The following is a 20998-nucleotide window of genomic DNA, read 5'->3' on the forward strand; positions in this document are numbered from 1 at the left end:
GAAGTGAGTGTAGGAGAAAAGCATATTGCTGGCCTGGACTAACCTGAGTAATGAAATTGGATCAGGATTATTAGAGGCCAGGGCTGGATGACTCATCTTGGCAGATCCCCCTGATATCTCATCCTGGTCTGGAAGGTTGAAGAATCTTCTAGAATTAGAGGGCAGGTGTTAGGAGGCGCTGTCTTGTATATTTACAGGGCCTCAGGCAATCCCCAGTGGTGGGCTGGCAGGGGGTGGAGACAACCTCATAAATAGTCATGGGCCATGCCAGCAGGGGCAATTGTGTGGAAGATGGAGATTCATTGTTGAGGTTCAGGTGGCCCTGAGGGGTACCCCCAAGTCTGGGGGGGCTGCTTTGGGCCAGGGCTCAAGTGCAGGAAGGATCCTGCCAAAAATACAAAGGGAGGAAGCCCTTCCTGGAGGCCCCGGAGCAAGAGAAGACAGTGTGAGTAGCTCAACACTGTTTGGGACTAACAAGGAAGGAGGTCGCCACGTGTAGCCAGTCTTCCTTGAAGACAGTGTTGTTCTTACGTCTTCTATCCTTTCCATGGGAGATCTCCTGAGAGTCAGCTGGGTGGGCTGAGGAAGAGTCGAGCAGACTGGTGTAGAGAGGCAACTAGGAGGGCTGGTGATAGGGGCAGATCCAACCAGGTGGATTGGTTAGCCTGAAGAAGGGGTACTAGGATCAGTGGCCACAAGGGAAACTGTTTCACTCCAATTGTGCTTCTTTTATGGGACTTTTAGTTCTTACCTATAATGGGCTACTACTGAACTGACAAGGGGCCTGTCAGTTCCACAAACAGTATAGCAGCCAGAACTGTACAGAGGAAGAAAGGAACAAAGTGTGTACAGGTGGGAGGCTAAGGCTGGATTCACTTTAGTGCGAATTGGATGCGGTTTTCTCTGCATCCAATTCTCACAGCAGGAGATTGTGACTGGCTCTCTATGTAGCCGGTTCACAGATCTCCACAGCAGCTCCGGTGCGATTTGTACAGGAGCCCTGTGCGTCTTTTGGTCCATTTCAGGCCCGAATTCAACCCAAAAAGCCTAAAGAAGATGTCCCTGAAGATCTTGTTCAAGTCAAGTGGGCATCCCATAATCTCCCATTCCTATCCAAGTTGTTAACCCCCTAATAAAAACAAATACAAAGCTCCGGACTGTTCTCTGACTCTGTGTGACTGTGAAGCTCTGGGGTGTGCTACAGACACATTTAGTAAAAAGTATGCTAGTCCACTTTTCCTAGACCTCCTAACCTAAACTTACCTAGGAACTCCCCCTATCAGCAGCTTAAATACCTCAGCATGATAGCCATGGCCCCCTCCACTGTTCACCTCCACACTTAAAAGTCTCTAGTCTCACCAGGTTTTCAGTCCGAGCTTATTTTGGGGTAAACAATGACAATCATTTTATAGGAACAATCACTCTCGGGCTCTAGGTCACTCAAAATCTGTCAATAGGGGGAGTTTGGCTAGGCTGCTGCCTATAGACATTAGACTGTCACTTGATGATTGGAAAAGCATCACTTCGGTTTATGGTCAGCCTAAATATTTGCTGTGTAATATAATTTCCTGGAATAACTGGAAGTATAAGTATACTGACATAAGAGCTTTGCTTAGTAAATCCATTGTCTATCCTTGCCCTAAGATATTCATAAATATGGCTTCCTATATATACCAGTATATATGGTTTCCTATATATACCAGCATTTGAGGTACCTGTCAGTGATTTCCATCCCCACATCCATAACTATAGAACAAGGAGGTTGGGACTTTAAATGAGGTTCGAGACAGGGTGGGAGTGCAAAACAAGGAAAACATGTTTATTGACATGCAAAACAAGGTGTGATATACTCTCAGAATCACAAGGGCTGAGCATGTAAACATAGCAGTAAAGAACAATACAGATACATAATGATGTCAACCAGGAACTTCATTAAATATGGGTTTACATATGAACAATGGACACAGGGACATATAATGCCATCAATGATTAAAACAATATAGTATGAAAAACAAAAAACAGCTTCCCATGAGTAGGGGAGATATCTACACCAATTTCCTAAGATGACACAGTGCGATTAAAAGACATGAGGTAGAAGTTGTAGTGGCTGGTGGCTCAGATATGGAATAGGGTAGCATCCTTAAATGGCCCAACGCGTTTCGTGCTGTGTGCACTCATCAGGGGCTGATGCTTCCAAATCTGGAGGGTTAGATAGTATATTAGTCTACAGTGACTTGAGTAAAAAATAAGGAACATGGTTTGTGGTCCTAATTCTACATACCTAAAAAATGGTGTGGATCAAGGGAGAGAGCATAACTAAAGTATAAATGCTTAAAAACCTATGTAGTGTTTTTTTATTGACATTTTTCTTCCACCAGATGAATGGGTAGGGGTACGATGTACCACATACTCATTCACATAGGGTGGGGGCCGGCTCGCTCGTCCCCACTCCTTTCCTGGCCGGCCGGGTAGCGTGCTTTGGATACGGGCCTGGTATGAATTGTAGGGGGACCCCCTACGTCGGTTTTTCGGCGTAAGGGGGGGGGGTCTCCTTACAACCCATACCAGACCTAAGGGCCTGGTATGCTCCTGGGGGGGGAACCCATGTCGGTTTTTTATTTAAAAATTGGCGTGGAGTTCTCCCTCTCAGGAATGCATACCAAATGCCGCACCTAGAATTGGCAGGAATCCAAGTCGGATATCCCGTCGCTTCTATGACGCGCTCACTGGAATGTGCCTTGTCTATTCCAGCGAGTGCGAGATGTCGGCACCATGTCGCCGAGAATCAGCGCGATGCTGTTGTGCTAGAAACACAATATCGCGGTCACCTACTGTATGTGAACCAGCCTCATTAAAATCAATGTATTTTATAATGTTATACGAATTGGATGCTGTTCAAGCCGCAACCAATTCGCATAAGGGTGAACCCGGCCTTAAGCCAAACCCATGTGTAAAAAAAATAAAATAAAAGCTCCAAAACAAGATCTTGGGCAGCCAACATGTTTCATGGGCTAAAAAAAAAAAACATTCATCAGGGCCTAACTAAACATGTGGTTAAATGTTTAATGAACTAAAAACAACTCTCCTGAACAAATCTGTAACAAGAGATATGTGTGAATACAGCCAGTGACTGCTGTGTTCTAGTGTCAGTAGCAATATTAGAAATAATGGAAACTGGGATATGGCAGTTTGACTGGCAGGGTTGCTATTAAATGTATTTGCCAAGTGATAGTTGCCTTAGCTAATTGATAGGTCTATTGATTTCACCCTAGTTCTGGAATTGCTGCACTTCTCTCTTCTGTCACTAGAGGGCCGGATATCAGGTGACATTGAATAAGACAAGGGCATTGCAAGGACAGATTAGAAATGAATGGGGTGTCTCAGCCAATGGGCAGGGATTTTCTTGGGTCCCTTGGCCTGCTGGGAGAGCTCATTTATTTTGGTTGAGTCAGGGGATTGGGGTTTTGTGTCACCTGGATGGCCATCTGAGTGAATGTGTGTTGTATTGCCCCAGGCTGCTAGGCCAGAAATCTAAGGCCTATCCCAAGGACATCTGGCTGCTAGGTTATCTGAGAGCCTATCCAGAAGTAGTGCAGGGTTGGGACTCCGGGCTTGTAGTCCAACCAGAAGTAACAGTTCCGCTGGCTGGGGAACCTGTCGTGGTCGGAGGTAGAGGGGAACCTGTCGTGGTCGGAGGTAGAGGGGAACCTGTCGCCACAAAGGGACCATCCACCTTGCTACCGGAGACCACAGTCAGTGAGCTGAGGCCAGTACCAGAGCAGACTTCTTGCCAACCGGTGAAGAAGTGGGAAAGCATTAGCAAGTGCCAAGTCAGGGACACAGCGGGACAGCAGAGGTGACACTTGTGGAGTGCCAAGCCAGGGACCTAACGTGTCAGCGGGGGTGAAGCTTGAGGAGTATCCGTGAGTACCAAGCCGGTGAGTGACGCTTAAAGAAGATACTGAGTGTGCTACAGTGAAAGAGCTCAGGGGAACCAGTGGCTAGTGGATCTGATGTCTAGTGAGAGAGACTGGGAGCTCGTTGAGTGAAGACCCACAGTGAGTGAGTGTGGAGTAAAGAGAACTGTTCGTGTTGCAGAAAGTTGAATACCTTTACCGTTAGTAACAGCTACAATATTGTTGCCATAGACAGTGGTCCTACCTATATAGAAGTGGTGTCTGGCTGGAGGCCTTCATCTGTATAGCTGTCTACCTATAGAAGTCTCGAAGTCTGCCAATCAACATTACACCTACCTAAGGGTGTCATGATCCTCTCTCCCACAGTTCTTTTTAAGAGACAATAAATCTCTTTGCATTCAAAAAGTGTCTGGCGTCCACCTGTTCATCTTGCATTACATCCACCATGCCTTGTAACCCGCTCTACACTGAAGGATGTCAGCTGTCCTTAATTCTGGAAGTCACCATTGGGCCCCGGTACTTTGCTACATATGTATTATGTGTAACATACCTAAAATGTTATGAACATTTATATATACAGTATAATACTTACAATGCTATTGATTATCTAGATTATAGATTAATCAAATAGATTAATCTTCTGCGGCTGCTGTCATTTTAGTTCCAAGAATATAATGACTATCTATTAGAAAAAATGTTTTTCTGTAGTATTATTGATAAAAGGTAATATACATCCTCAATTAAAAGGTAATTTGTAGGTTTTATACTAATTAGCACTGGCAATATTACTAGCTTAGTGTTGCAAGGGAGTTTGCAATGTTTAACAAATTGACTGGGAAAGCCCAGACTTAGGCCATGCAACTACCAAGATAGTCCAACCATGTCATGAAATCTGGTGAGGTCAATTAAGTAAACGAAAAAGAGAGGTGTTTCCAAATAAATCATCACAATAAAATAATTTTTCAATTGCAATACATTTTTATTACAGAGGTTTAAAGAACATTAATCATTTTAGAAGATTATGTAGTTACCCAATAACAATCAGTTAACAAAATGTCAATGGCAAACAATATAGGGACACGTCCATGTACTTGGAAATAAAAACAATAAAAAGAAATATCAAACAAATGGTCGTTTAGTATAAGTGTTACAGCAGCTTACTACTATACTACTATGAGGCCGCGTACACACGGTCGTTCCAAACCGATGAGAATGGTCCGACGGGCCATTTCTATCGGTTCACCGCTGAAGTGGCCTGATGGTCTGATGTGCGTACACACCATCATTCCAAAAACCGATCGGGTCAGAATGTGGTGACGTCAAAAAAACGACGTGCTGAATAAAACGAAGTTCAATGCTTCCAAGCATGCGTCGACTTGATTCTGGGCATGCGCGGGTTTTGAACCGATGCTTTCTGTACTAACCATCGGTTTAAACCGGGCAGCGGTCCATCAGTTCGATTTTGAAGCACGTTTTAAAATTTTGGACCGAAGGACAACAGACCGATGGGCTATACACACGGTCGGTTTGGACCGATGAAACTGAACCTCGGTCCATTCTCATCGGTTTTGTCTGACCGTGTGTACGCGGCCTTAGACTCCCCGGGCTGCATGTGGAGCCGAGCATCAACATTCATTCACAAGTGAAATGAAATGATTTTGAGGAAATCATTTTATTCAGGGAAATGTTTCATTGAAATATAACAGATCAGCCAAACTCTTTAAAGAAAGCTAAGACATAATGTTTCAATAAATACGTAGAATTTAACCTTTGATTTATATTCTTTTTAAGAGCAATTTTGACCTCCTGATTCCTTAGGGTGTAGATAATTGGGTTGAGTGCAGGAGTGACAACAGCATAGAGAAGAGATACTAGCTGGTCTTGTTTTAAAGAATAGCTAGAGGTTGGCCTCATGTACATAAAACTGATGCTTCCGAAGAAGATGATGACCACCATTAAATGAGAAGCACAAGTGGAAAATGCTCTTCTTCTGCCAATGTTACTTCGTATTTTTAAAATGGTTAAAATGATTTGGATATAGGACACCAGGGTGAGTAAAAAGGAGCTGAGTCCTAAAAATCCTCCTGCTGTGAGGATTAGAATTTTGTTAAGAAAAGTGTCAGAGCATGCCAGCTCGAGCATTGGTGGAATATCGCAGAAGAAATGAGAGATTCTGTGTGAATTACAGTACGGCAACCGAGCTGTGAAAATAGTGTGTATAACTGAAGTTGTAAAGCCGACAAGCCAAAGACCTACAGCCAGCTGGAGGCACTTGTGTTTGTTCATTATTATGGTGTAGTGCATAGGGTCACATATAGCCACGTATCTGTCAAAGCCCATGATCGAAAGTAGCAAACATTCTGTGCTGCAGCACGAGACATAGAAATAAAGCTGGGCCATACACCCTCTGTATGAGATCTCTGAACTGCCCCCTGCCAGACCCAACAACAACTTGGGCACGGTTACTGAAGAATAGCAGATGTCCAGAAATGATAAGTTTCCCAGGAAGAAGTACATGGGTGTGTGTAATTTATGTTCCGACCATATTGTAACTATGATGGTGAAATTTCCACTCAGTGATATCAGGTAGAAAAGAAGGAATATCACAAACAAAAATGTCTGAATACTTTCATTGCTAGATAGACCAGCCAAAATAAAATCGGCATCTGATGTCCAGTTCATTGTAGGATCTACTGGTCTAATGAACAAGAAATTACTGTTATTAAAGTGATCCTAACACACACTGTTTAATTTACATTGTTCCTCCTATTTCTGTATATGGATGATGACACTGTAATTATTTTAATAAAACAACCCATCTAAGTACCCTTTTCCTTATTGATATGCCACATGATCCAGATATTTCCCAGCCTGTTTGCAGGGAAACATAAGCAGGGGGAGCTTCTAGTCCTCTGCTGCTGGCCACAGCCTTTGAAATACAGAGTAAAAATACATAATTAATATCAATAAACTATTTTATCTCAGCCCGGCTCCCGGTGGGTGTGCTATGCGAGGTAAGTCTGCGCTTAGTACACCCACCCCCCTCCCACAAAAAAACACCACACTTACACACACTCGAAATTGGGTTAACATGCACGCACTTTGACCACGCGGTCTCTTATAAAGAGCGGCAAAGGACTAACGGGGCTGGTTGAGCGGGCTAGATCTGCTCACTCCCTTATAGGGAGTCCCTCTGCCCCGTTGGGCTTCAAAGCGGAGCAGGTAGGGCGGGCTATGTGGGAGAACCCCCTCACACACCCGCCATTGCCACCCGGGGCATGGAGAAAGGTGGCAAATTGCCTCTGGGGGAGGCCTGCCTACTCCCAACTCCTGCAGTCCGCCTCCTCTCTCGAGTACACGCACAAAAATACACTTAAAAAAAAAAAAAACTATTTTATATTGTCATACAAATATATATTTGAAAACAAATCTTTATTATTGGTAATAACATGGGGTGTTTCACACTCCTCCAGCCTGTGTCTTAGAATAGGAGGGAGGCAAATCCTCCGTCTATCTACATGTAATATCCCACCTCCATTGTGTTTAGCTGGTTAGTGAGTAGGGATGAGCCGAACACCCCCCCGTTCGGTTCGCACTAGAACCTGCGAACACCAAAAGTTTGTGTGAACTTTAGAACCCCATCAAAGTCTATGGGACTCGAACGTTTGAAATCTAAAGTGCTAATTTTAAAGGCTAATATAAAAAAAGTTTTAAAAAAGATTGTTTTTTCGGGAGCAGTGATTTTAATAATGCTTAAAGTGAGACAATAAAAGTGAAATATTCCTTTAAATTTCGTACCTGGGGGGGTGTATAGTATGCCTGTAAAGCAGCACTTGTTTCTCGTGCTTAGAACTGTCCCTGCACAAAATGTAATTTCTGAAGGAAAAAAAGTCATTTAAAATCTCTCCCGGCTATAATGAATTGACGGCTCCCGGCAATAAAGAGAAAAATCTATTATAAAAAAAAATGAGTGGGGGGTCCCCCCAAATTCAACACCTTTGGGAAAGTCCTTTACTTTTCTCTGTATTTCCGGGAGCCAACAATTCATTATAGCCGCGAGTGATTTTAAATGACTTTCTTTCCTTCAGAAATTACACTTTGTGCAGGGACAGTTCTAAGCACAGGAAACATGCGCTACTTTACAGGCATACTATACACCCCCCAGGTACGAAATGTAAAATATTTCACTTTTATTGTTTCACGTTAAGCATTATTAAAATCAGTTTTTTTAAACTTTTTTTTGCATTGATACATGTCCCCTTGGGCAGGACCCGGGTCCCCAAACACTTTTTATGACAATAACTTGCATATAAGCCTTTAAAATTAGCACTTTAGATTTCTCCCATAGACTTTTACAGGGTGTTCCGCGGCTTTTCGAATTTGCCGCGAACACCCCAAATTGTTTGGCGAACAGGCAATGTCGAACATGAGTTTAACTCGAACTCCAAGCTCATCCCTATTAGTGAGCATGGAGGAGGAAGGAGAGAGTGGGTTGTCATTCACCACTGTGCATAGGCCCACATGTGTGATTCTATAGTCACATGGGCTGCTCAGATGTGATAGGGAAGATATGCTCAGCATAGAAACTTACTGAATACTGAGCATGTGCAAAATTCCTAGCTGAATTGGAGACATGAACAGAAGTTGTAGATAGAGAACAGCAAATTGAACCAGGTTTTTTGAAGAATACATAAAACAATCTCATAGTAACTGAGTGAGTATGAACAGCATGTAATACACCATTTATTGATAGTTTTTTTTATGATGTTGGTTTAGTGACATTAAACTTTGCACTGATTTTAGTTATGGTTTGGTTGTTTTATGTTGGTTCATAACAGGAAAAATTGATGTACCCTTACAGCTAAATCCCCTGCATGCAGCTAAACACGTCATTAAATAATTCTCCCTGCCACAGAATTTTTAATTCTGTACAGCCAGTCTTATGTTCCAGGCACCTCTGCAAGACAGCACAGTAAGATCATTGGTCTCCACTGCAGCAATAGAAAAACTTGGTTGAGAACACAAAGCAAACTTGCTTTTTGAACTCCTAAAGCCCAAATCTAGGCTCAGTCCCCTGCTCCCCATGCTCCTCCCTCCCCTAAGGCCTCCCTGTAGTATTTTATGCTATTTTTAATGCTTATGTTTATAGTCTTAAAGGGGTTGTAAAAGCAGAAGGTTTTTTTTATCCTAATGCATTCTATGCATTAAGATAAAAAGCCTTCTGTGTGCAGCAGCTCCCCTCGGCCCCTGTAATACTTACCTGTGCCCCCTCTCTATCCAGCGATATCCACAAGTCCCTCGGCTGTCCGGGACTCTCTCTCCTGATTGGCTGGGACACAACAGCGGCCCCATTGGCTCCAGCTGCTGTCAATCAAAGTCTGTTAGCTAATCAGGAGAGAGAGGGGATGGGGCAGAACTGCAGCTCCATGTCTGAATGGACACATGGAGCTGCAGCTCGGCTTGGATGCCCCATAGCAAGCTGCTTGCTGTGGGGGCACTTGACAGGAGAGAGGGGCCAGGAGCAGCAAAGGGGGACCTGGATAGAGGAGGATCTGGGCTGCTCTATACAAATCCACTGCAAAGAGCAGGTAAGTTTAACATGTTTTTTTTTTTTAAACGACTTTACAATCGCTTTTGGGCCCTTTCCTACAGGGCGGACCTCTGCCCAGTTACCCTCCCCTTGCTCAGCGGCGATCGCTCCATTGATCCCCGCTGAGCCGGCGGATGACAGAGCGGTCCCTGCACACTGTGCAGGGACTGCCCTGTTTTTTCCCCGCTCTCCCCTATGGGAGGGGGGGGATCGGATGAACACAGACCGTCTGTCCGTGTTCACCCGATCCGATCTGCAGACAAAAGGAAAAGAAAAGTTTTCCTTCATCTGCAGAATCGGAGGAATGCAGAAGCGGGCGAGATCGGGTGTCAGCGGATGTTTATCCGCTAACACCCGCGATCTCATAGGGACCAATGTATTTCCCATACATAATACATATTTCAGAGTTATGCCGCGTACACACGATCGGTCAAACCGATGAGAACGGTCTGATGGACCGTTTTCATCGGTTAACCGATGACGCTGACTGATGGTCAGTCGTGCCTACACACCATCGGTTAAAAAAACGATCGTGTCAGAATGCGGTGACGTAAAACACAACGACGTGCTGAAAAAAACGAAGTTCAATGCTTCCAAGCATGCGTCGACTTGATTCTGAGCATGCCTGGATTTTTAACCGATGGACGTGCCTACAAACGATCAGTTTTGTTCTATCGGTTAGGTATCCATCGGTTAAATTTAAACCAAGATTGCTTTTTTTTAACCTATGGATAAATAACCCATGGGGCCCACACGCGATCAGTTTGGTCCGATGAAAACGGTCCATCAGACCATTCTCATCGGTTTGACCGATCGTGTGTACGCGGCATTAGGCTACAAGAAGCACACTGATAACTCACCACCACTACATATGTGTAAGTTAATTCTGAAATGTAATCAAATTACAAATACCTCTACTGGAAGCATAGACTTTTTCTATGTATTGGATACAATAGGAATAGGTATGAACATTGCTCATTATGTTCTCACTGTCTGTGGCTCTAAAGTTAATTTATTTATTTTTTTATTAATTTTCAGCCCTAGGTGGACAGACAATGATACAAAAACTCAATTGGACATATAAATAGAGATGGTAGATGAATAAGAACATACAGTGGGGCAAAAAAGTATTTAGTCAGACACCAATTGTGCAAGTTCTCCCACTTAAAAAGATGAGAATTGTCATCATAGGTATACCTTAACTATGAGAGACAAAATGTGGAAACAAATCCAGACAATCACATTGTCTGATTTGGAAAGATTTTTTTTGCAAATTATGGTGGAAAATAAGTATTTGGTCTCCTCTACAAACAAGCAAGATTTCTGTCTCTCACAGATCTGTACCTTCTTCTTTAAGAGGCTCCTCTGTCCTCCACTCATTACCTGTATTAATGGCACCTGTTTGAACTTGTTATCAGTATAAAAGACACATGTCCACAACCTCAAACAGTCACTCTCCAAACTCCACTATGGTGAAGACCAAAGAGCTGTCGAAGGACACCTGAAACAAAATTGTAGTCCTGCACCAGGCTGGGAAGACTGAATCTGCAATAGGCAAGCAACTTGGTGTGAAGAAATCAACTGTGGGAGCAATAATTAGAGAATGGAAGACATACAAGACCACTGATAATCTCCCTCGATCTGGGGCTCAGACGGCCACTCAAAAGAACTGCTGTTCTTTTGAATGGCAAGAACGTAGTGACGTCATGGACTATGATAAGCCGGCGCTCATCACATTCGATGCCATCGCCACCATCTTGCTACACCCCACACCAACCTTGTATGCTACCGCACATGCATCAAAGACTTATCAAACATGCGCAGTGACAAATACACCCATAGTGTAGGAGTAAACAGCCCCAGAATCACAGGACAGAGTATACAGCTCAGCCTCACAGATCAGGGTATATACAGCTCAGCTTCACAGATCAGGTTATATACAGCTCAGCCTCACAGATCAGGGTATATACGGCTCAGACTCACAGAATTGTCATGTGTACCAGTTTATCACTGCCTCTGTGTTCACCATTAGTAAATATCTGCCCAAAAAACCTACATAAACCTCACTGACCACATGTGGAAAACATAGCAACCATTGCAAATAGTAAAATACAATATTTTTTTTTTCATTAATTATTTTACATATGGTTCACTCTCTTAACTTACCAATCCGGGCGAGAGATTCTGCAAGAAGACGCCGATTGGGCCATGCGTTCCATCCATGGAACTGCGGCGTCACTTCCGGTTTCACACTGACACAGACAAAAAAAAGTGACGCCACAGCTCTGTGGAAAGCACCGCCTATGTCCTATGGCGTTGCCATTCGAAAACCCGACAACAAGGGCAATGACTGCAATATGGGAGTGTTGCAGCACATTGTTTTGAGCCAGAAAGACTCCCAGAAGCAGCCAAATGAAGCATCTCACCTGCAATCACGTGATTGCATAGATGTTACGCTGCCCATAGTGCACTGTGTCTGGCGCCCATACACAGTGCACTTAAAGAACCGTTTTTTTTAAAGGAACCTTTTTTTGGTGACTAGTTTTGGAAGGGGCGGCACCTGTGTGCCCCCTATAGACGGTCCACCACTGCGGAGTCTTCAGGAGCGTTTTTGTCAGGTAAATACACCCTCCTGCCAGCATGCCTGAGTTAAGGGCAGATGGATTCCAGGATGTAAATGCTACATAAATCATCTGCCCTTACTCAAGATGTAAGATTTCCATCACTTTTCACAAGCAATGCAAAACCCCCTTTGCTATGACACCTCTTTTACATTTTGTTTTACTGGTCCTAATCTTGCTTTGGATATTGTAGCAATGTTTAATAAACTTAGATGCCTGTATTCCAACTGATAAGTGGCTGGCCTACTGTGCCAGTAAACCTGGCTCTGGTCTTTAGGGCGGCACAGCTAAAGTGTCATAGGACAGCAAATATTTAAAATCTAGGTCTGATTTTCAATAAATTAAATCAAAAATTTTAGTGGACAGCGATCAATTACACAAATCTGTGTCTTTCTCCTGATAAAAAAAGGATTTGATTTAATTATCTAAGTTATTGTAAGCATTATATTTATATATTGCATAATCACAATTACTGCAAGTTCCTGACATCTGGCACAATTGTTGTTTGTGGTTACTTGTTGCTTGACACAGAACATCATCCTTAAACTTACATCATAGGTAACCTTCCAAGTTCTTCCTATGTACAGACTTACAGTGCAACCTCATCATATGTACATACAACACCTTTGTTCACCAACATGACCTAAATGTGAATCTGACATAATCTTATCACATGTGCAACAAATAATTTACTTGTGTCTGACTTAATCTAATCTTAATCTATTTTCATATCACACAAACCATCATCAGTTACTAAATCATTTCTCCTATGAAGTATCTATTTTTGAGAAAAAAACATCTTTCCACATCAGGCATGACATCTTTGTTTGTCAGATAAATTATTTTTGCGCATCTGATATGATATCCTTGTTCAATATGAAAAAAAAAAAGTATTTTCATATCAAACATTCTTTGTCAAATAATGATTTATGTAATTTACCAGGAAACTTACTGGTACTTATTTTCCACATCAGAATTAACATCAAAATTGTCAAAAAAAGTTTCTTGTATATTATAAGTATATACTAATATATTTGATACGTACAATAAAAAAAAACAGAATGCAATGATCTGCAAATCTCATAAATCCATATTTTATTCACAATAGAAAATATAGCAAATGTTTAAATTGAGAAAATGTACCATTTTAAGAAAATAAAAAAGGTTTGAAATTGATGGCAGCAACACATCTCAAAAGGTTGGGACAGGGCAACAAAAAACTGGCAAAGTACAATATGTGTATATTCGCCATAAAAAGAAAAGAAACATAAAGATCTTCATTTGTCTGAAAAATTATTCTTCATTTCAATTATAATATCCTCATTTGTAAATCTCTTACACATTAGGCATAACATCATTTGTCAGAAAAAAATATTTTCCACATCAAACATAATTTTAATTTTTTATTTTCACTTTAAACGTATTCTTTTCAGAAAAAAAAATTCTGCATGAATCATTTGTCAGAAAAAAATTTGTTCCGCTCCAAAGATAGGATTTTTTTAAGAAAAATTCTCTGCCATATTAATCATTTATCATAAAAATTATATTTCACATCAATCATTTGTCAGGAAGATTATTTTTCACATCAAACATAAACATTGTCAGAAAAGTTCTCTCCCACATCAATCATTTGACAGAAATTTATTTTCCACATCAAACATGTTTTGTCAGATTTTTATTCCCACAACTTATTATTTATTATGTTTGGGACCAATCATTACAGGCGATTTATTGTTGTCAGTGCATATATCTTCTTTGGTTGGTAAAGCGGCTTCAGGAAACTGAAGAGAGGTGGATTTTATTAACCGATTTTTCTTAGTTTATAAAGAGTTCTGTGTAGAGTTATTTTATGGCAGGGTACGTGGGGAGCTCAAGATGTGAAAGCTTTACAAAGGGTAGTAAAACAAATTTTTTAACTTTTACAAATTATAGGTGTAGATCTGCCCAGTATTTGGGAGCTTGGCGAGGGGAGGTGCCTTTGGAAAGCTTATAGTATTGTTGGCGTCTCAGCTATGGTCTGTTTGAATTGTTACCATCTAGTAGGTGATATAGGAGTATTGCCTCCTCTACAACCAGACAACAAATCATTTTTTTTCCTTAGGCAGTCCGAGCCCTAAATTATGCTGATTACAGTATTAAATGAGATATAGTATGATAGTTTATGATAGATTTTAAGGCAGTCTTAAAATTATAGTTGCCTAATATTGATATATATATTTTTTAAGGTTTATTTATTAGAGATGTAGAGGACAGGAATTAGATGGGGTGTGTTTTTAAAAGGATTTCTATTTTATTTATGTTGTATTGTATTTTCATAAACATATATATTTCTTGATTCATGTTAGAAAAATTATCCTTCACTGGGATCATCTTTTGTCAGAAATAAAATGTCTTTCATGTCGATCGTTTGTCAGAAAAAAATCCGTTCCAAATCAATCATTTGTCAGAAAAAGGATTTTGATATATGATCATTTATCAGAATTTTTTTTTCACATCAGACAAAATATTAAAGTTGCTTCCTACAGATAAAGTGTCATTCTTCATCAAAAAAAAAAAAATTGTTGTGCACCTAATATAATATTAATAACGTTCACTAGAGGGCACATCAACACCAGTAATGCTGATGCTTAATGCTTGGGCTTTCATAAAACACCAGTCCTAATTGTCAATCATGAAAACACACATTTAAATTTGCTACAATCATATATTCTCGGCATCTACCATAGCATTAGTAAAAGACAAACACAAATGTATACAGGTACACTTTATAAAGTTTGATAAGCGCACAGTGATGTGTTACTATTATTACTATGTATAAAATACATAGTATTATTGGGAATCAGCTAGAGTTTGTGTATAGATACAGATAAGATCACTAAGAAAAGATCATATCACACAGAAATATTTTTAGTCTATTGTATTAGAATACTATTTCGATTTTGTTAATATTTGCATAATGAAGAAATTAATGGATAAAGTCGATATGCAAGAAAACAAAAATAACAATTTCATAAAGAAAAGAGTTAATTTGTTATAAATCAATATAGTTTTTTTTTTTTACTATAGAAGGCTCACTTTCCCAGCAGTCTTGAATATTTCTATGTTTGCTGATGCTGTTTCGCTCCTGCCACCCTGTCAAATGTCCACAGTTAATCTCTCTTTAAGTGTAAAGCTGTAATGACAGCCAAGCTGACAATGCCACAATAACATCTATCTGAGAATTGTACTGCTGTACAGAGATGCTGTAAAGATGGCTGAAATTTGCTGTTAAATAGAACATAATAACATATGAATAAATAAAAAAATCTATGTCTGGACTCCAGAGTGCAATATTTAAGTGTTTAGCTTCTCTGTAGCTTGGGGAAAAGGGAGTAGTAGCAAAATCACTTGAGAGATGTGATGATAAAAAAAGTTGTACTGTGTGAACTAATATACAAACTAAGGCTGCGTACACACAGTCGGTCAAAACCGATGAAAACGGACTAAAGGACCTTTTCATCGGACCAAACCGACCGTGTGTGGGCCCCATCGGTCAGTTATCCTTCGGTCAAAAAATGTAGAACTTGCTTTAAAATTGAACCGGTGGACGCCTAACCGATAGGTCAAAACCGACAGTTAGTATGCAAAAGCATCGGTTAAAAATCCACGCATGCTCAGAATCAAGTCGACGCATGCTTGAAAGCATTGGACTTCGTTTTTTTTCAGCACTTCGTTGTGTTTTACGTCACCACGTTCTGACACCATCGGTTATTTAACCTATGGTGTGTAGGCACATCAGGCCATCAGTCAGCTTCATCGGTTAACATGTGAGAACGATCCTTCGGACCGATCTCATCGGATGGACCGACCGTGTGTACGCGGCCTTAGAAGTTAGATTAAACAAGTACCAGACCCCCCCAAAAAATTTATTATATTGCAGCTTACTAGTTCTTAGATGTGATGGCTGCATTTAGTTTTTTTTTTGGCTTTTTACCCTTTTTTTACCTGGTGATCCGGCCAGTAAGTCTGTTATGTCTACCTTTAAAAGACCAAGCTGTCCAAAAAAAGTGGCAATTAGAAAGACAAACCATTTACCACTGACAGGGGTGCTTACAATGGTCAAATTTTGTTTATTTATGTGTAGCACTACCCCCACAGGAGGCGGGGTAGATTGGGTTCTCTGTTCTGCCTCATCTCTGAAAACAACCTCATTCCCATATGTAAAAAGAAAGAAATGGTGTGCTAATTCAATACGTGAGAGTATCCCAAAATTCTATATTTAATCACATAAATATTGCAGTGAAACAATAATATACACACAATAATAATTTCAAACTAATTTCAAATTAGTTGAAGTTGAAAAAATTAGTTGAAAAAACTATAATTCTTGTGATAATGAAAACCACCACCGCCACCTCCTGGTGAATTGCCCGCTCACCTTAGGAAAAGATCCTTAGGGTCTAATCTTGCCTATAGTATTGTGGCCTTTAAAACTCCTGACCGGTATCACTGCTGTATCTTTGGTCTTTCTGCTCTTAACCAGTTGTTGCTTGCCCACCATCAAATGATGGAGGGATGGTGCGGCTCTTGTTCAGGGTTGACGTCATATGATGCACACCCGAACCGACACTCCCGCGTGCTCATGGCCACGCTGTGTTGCGAGGACACGGCGCGCCCCCAAACTCTGTAAAGAGCCGCTAATGCGGCTCTTTATCCATGTGATCGGCTGTGTCCGATCACAGCCGGTCACATGTAAATACAGGAAGTGCCAGTAATCGTCTGTCATCGTCTCACGCTGACAAAGTGTGTGGTGAGGAGAGCCGATAGGCGTCATCTCCTCACAGAAGACAACAAGACATGTAATCAGTAGTGTTGCTCACGAATATTCGTATTGCGAATATTCGGCTTGAATATGGCATATTCGAGTATTCGCGAATATCTCGAATTTCGCGGCCAATATTCGCTATTCCGAATATTCGCATTTTTTCAATTTTATTTTTATTTTATTTTTACTAAAGTGCCAGCAATCAGTGCCCACCAGTGCCAGCAATCAGTGCCCACCAGTGTCACCAATCAGTGTCTATTAGTGATGCCAGTCAGGGTTGCCTTTAAGTGCCCATCAGTGCTTCCTATCAGTGCTGACCACCAATGCCCACCAGTGCTGCCCATCAATGCGCATCAATGCTGCCCATCAGTGCCACCCATCAATGCTCATCAGTGCAGAGTGCTGCCCATCAGTGCTGCCTAATCGTGCCACCTATCAGTGCCCACCAGTGCTGCCTATCAGTGCCCATCAGTGCCACTTATCAGTACCCACCAGTGCCACCTATCAGTGCCCACCAGTTCCACCCATCAGTGCCACCTATCAGTGCCCATAAGTGCGGCATATTAGTGCCTCTTCATCAGTGCCACTTAATCAGTGCCCATAAGTGCCACCTCATCAGTGCCCATCAGTGCACATCAATGCAGCCTTATCAGTGCACATCAGTGACTGAGTAAAATGACTTAGTTACAAAATTTACTGACAGAAACTAAGAAAAACTTTTTATTTTTTTTGTAAAAAATGCAGCAGTAATTAAATACCACCAAAAGAAAGCTCTATTTGTGCAAAGAGAATAATACAAATTTCACATGGTTACAGTGTAGTATAATTAGCAGACTGCTCATTCCTCCACAGGTATCACCAGGTAAAAACAGAGGGGGGAGGGGAAAAAGCCAAAGAAAGAAAACTGATGCTGCCACCACATCTAATGTTTGGTAATGTTAAAGAAGCTGTTCTGGGTATCTCTTAGGACAGGGGTCTCCGAACTTTCTAAACAAAGGGCCAGTTTACCGTCCTTCAGATTTTAGGGGGGCCAGACAGTGGCCAGCGGTAGGGATGAGCCGAACATACCCGGGTTCGGTTCGCACCAGAACGTTTAAACAGACCGTCCGTTCGCACAAACATTTAGAACCCCATTGAAGTCTATGGGACTCGAACGTTCGAGTTCAAAAGTGCTCATTTTAAAGCCCAATATGCAAGTTATTGATGGAAAACGTCTTTGAGAACCCGGGTCTTGTCCCAGGGAACATGTATCAATGGAAAAAAAGTTTTAAAAACTATAGTTTTTTCTTGAGCAGCGATTTTAATGATATAGTGAAAAAAAAAAATCCTATAAATATGGTACCTGCTGGGTGTCTATAGTAGTGGCACGTGTTTAGAAATGTCCCTGCACAACATGAGATTACTCTCAGAAAAAAGTAATTTAACCACTTGAGATCCGCGCTATAGACGAAATACGTCCGCAGCGCGGCTCTCAAGTGCCAAGTGGCCGTTTAAAAACGGCCTTTATGTGCATTACCCGCGCGCGCCACTGGGTGGCGCGCGGCGGGTAAAAACTGTCCGACGCATCGCCGAAGACCCGATGCGTGTACCTGGCGGCCGCGATGTCCGCCGGGTACACGCGATCGTCGGTGACACGGTAGGTGACAGCAGGAACGTGGAGCTCTGTGTGTAAACACAGAGCTCCACGTGCTGTGAGAGGAGAGGAGACCGATCTGTGTCTCTTGTACATAGAGACACAGCATCGGTCCCCTCCCCCAGTCACCCCCCTCCCCCCACACAGTTATAACACACCCAGGCTACACAGTTAACCCCTTCCTCACCCCCTAGTGTTAACCCCTTCACTGCCAGTCACATTTATACAGTAATTAGTGCATTTTTATATCACTGATCGCCGTATAAATGTGAATGGCGCCAAATTTGTGTCAAAAGTGTCCGATACGTCCGCCGCAATATCCCAGTCCCAATAAAAATCGCAGATCGCCGCCATTACTAGTAAAAAAAAAAATAATAAAAAAAATCATAATTCTGTTCCCCATTTTGTAGGCGCTATAACTTTTGCGCAAACCAGTCGCTTATTGTGATTTTTTTTTTTTTTTACAAAAATACGTCGAAAAATACGTATCGGCCTTAACTGAGAAAAAAAATAGTTTTTTAAAAAAAAATTGGGATATTTATTATAGCAACAAGTAAAAAAAATATATATTTTTTTTAAATTGTTGCTCTTTTTTTGTTTATAGCGCAAAAAATAAAAACCGCAGAGGTGATCAAATACCACCAAAAGAAAGCTCTATTTGTGGGGAAAAAAGGACGCCAATTTTGTTTGGGAGCCACGTCGCACGACCGCGCAATTGTCAGTTAAAGCGACGCAGTGCCGGACGCTGAGATTTCGCCTGGGAACGAAGGGGGTTTATGTGCCCAGTAAGCAAGTGGTTAATACTGCTTGCGGCTTTAATGTAATGTTTGGTCCCTGCAATATGGATAAAAATCATTGAAAAAAATAGCATGAGTTTCCCCGCCACCACTCCCCCCAGGTCATTACAAAACCCAGTGCCGATCCTGACCTCCCTGGGGCCCTAAGCAAAATGACATGGCACATTAAAAATGAGAATCGGGGGGAGCAGGAGTTACAAAGCCACCAACATGAGCTTCGAAGAGATGGTAGAGATGGTGGCTGTTCTTAAAAAGGAGGACTACGACGGCAAAAAAGGGCCTTATAAGAACCCCAATAAACTGAAGGCACAGATAATGGAGAAGGTGCGGAGGACTCTCCATGCAAAATTCGGGGTGCAGAGGTCCAGGGAGCAGCTGCGGAAGCGATGGTCTGATTTGAAAATCAGAGAGCCGGACCAGATGGGGAGAATTAGAAGAGTTCCCAGAAGACGTAAGTAAATTTCATGTGTACTCTGAATATTTGTTTTAATTCCTTTGCGTCACTTGGTTTTCTTTCAGGTTGTGTATATAGACAGTCCAAGAATAGATGTTTCAAGGTTCCTGTTTGTGGGCATAATACTTGGTTGTTTTTTTTTTTTCTTTTAAAGTGTATTTTGTGCGTGTACTTGAGAGAGGAGCCGGACTGCAGGAGTTGGGAGTAGGCAGGGCTCCCCCAGAGGCAATCTGCCACCTTTCTCCATGCCCCGGGTGGCAATGGTGGGTGTGTGAGCGGGTCCTCCCACACAGCCCGTCCTACCTGCTCCGCTTTTCAGCCCTTGAGGACAGGTAAGTGTGTTTTATCTCCTATCGGGTGTGTAGCATGTGAGGGGGTGGAAGGAAACATGTGACAAGTGTGTGGGTCCACCAACATGTGAATGTTTTGTAGAAATCCGCCATTGCCTTCTGCCGCAGGTGCTCCTGGGTGGGTCTGATGAAGTAGTGGGACATGCGTCTGAGGATTGCGGGGACAACCTGGTGCACGCATCTGCTCATGCTGGATTGTGACAAACCAGCCACGACTCCACTTGTACGCTAAAAAGATCCAGTTACAAGGAAATGGAGTGTTGCCAGCACCTTGACCAGTGGCTGCACTGCATGTGAGCGATGTGTCTGGCTGGTGATGTCATCCTGCAGGGTTCTGGCTAATTCCAGGATGGCATCAGTGTTGAATCTGAAGATGTGATACACCTCCGAATCACACATGCCAAAGATGTTCATGCGCGTGCGGTATATCCTCTCCCGTGCCCTCCTACGTGCCCGTAGACGCAGTAGTGCTATGACCACGGCTGCCCCTGGCATGTTGGCACACAGATGTGTTGTCCTGCAAGTGTAGTTGCTCAGCTCGTCCGTAATGCTGCTGCTGTAGCTGCTCTCCAGCTGACCTGTGCAACTCTGGTGCAAAGTTATCCCTGCTTTTATGAGGGGTAACTTTAGGCCGGGCGTACAGCTTACGCGCACCGCGCGTAGCCTGCGTCGGCCAAACGTACGTTTGGGAATCGGCATATCTCCTTCATTTGCATATTTGAATAGGAAATCAATGGGAGCGACAGATGCGCCCAGCCTAAATATGCACCGATGAAATGCCAAGATATGCAAGATTACATAAGGCACACCTTGGAAATGGTTAAACTTTTGA

General features: G+C 42.2%; 1 protein-coding gene across 1 annotated transcript; it reads right to left on the reverse strand.

Annotated features, from left to right (window-relative positions):
- Positions 1-5452: 5452 nt before the first annotated feature.
- LOC120924866 (olfactory receptor 5V1-like) lies at positions 5453-6599 on the reverse strand. Its single transcript, XM_040335846.1, has one exon. It carries the CDS (start codon positions 6597-6599, stop codon positions 5625-5627), a length of 975 nt encoding a protein of 324 aa, XP_040191780.1. The 3' UTR covers positions 5453-5624.
- Positions 6600-20998: the final 14399 nt, after the last annotated feature.

The sequence above is a fragment of the Rana temporaria genome, chromosome 1 (genome assembly GCF_905171775.1).
Source record: "Rana temporaria chromosome 1, aRanTem1.1, whole genome shotgun sequence".
NCBI lineage: Eukaryota > Metazoa > Chordata > Amphibia > Anura > Ranidae > Rana > Rana temporaria.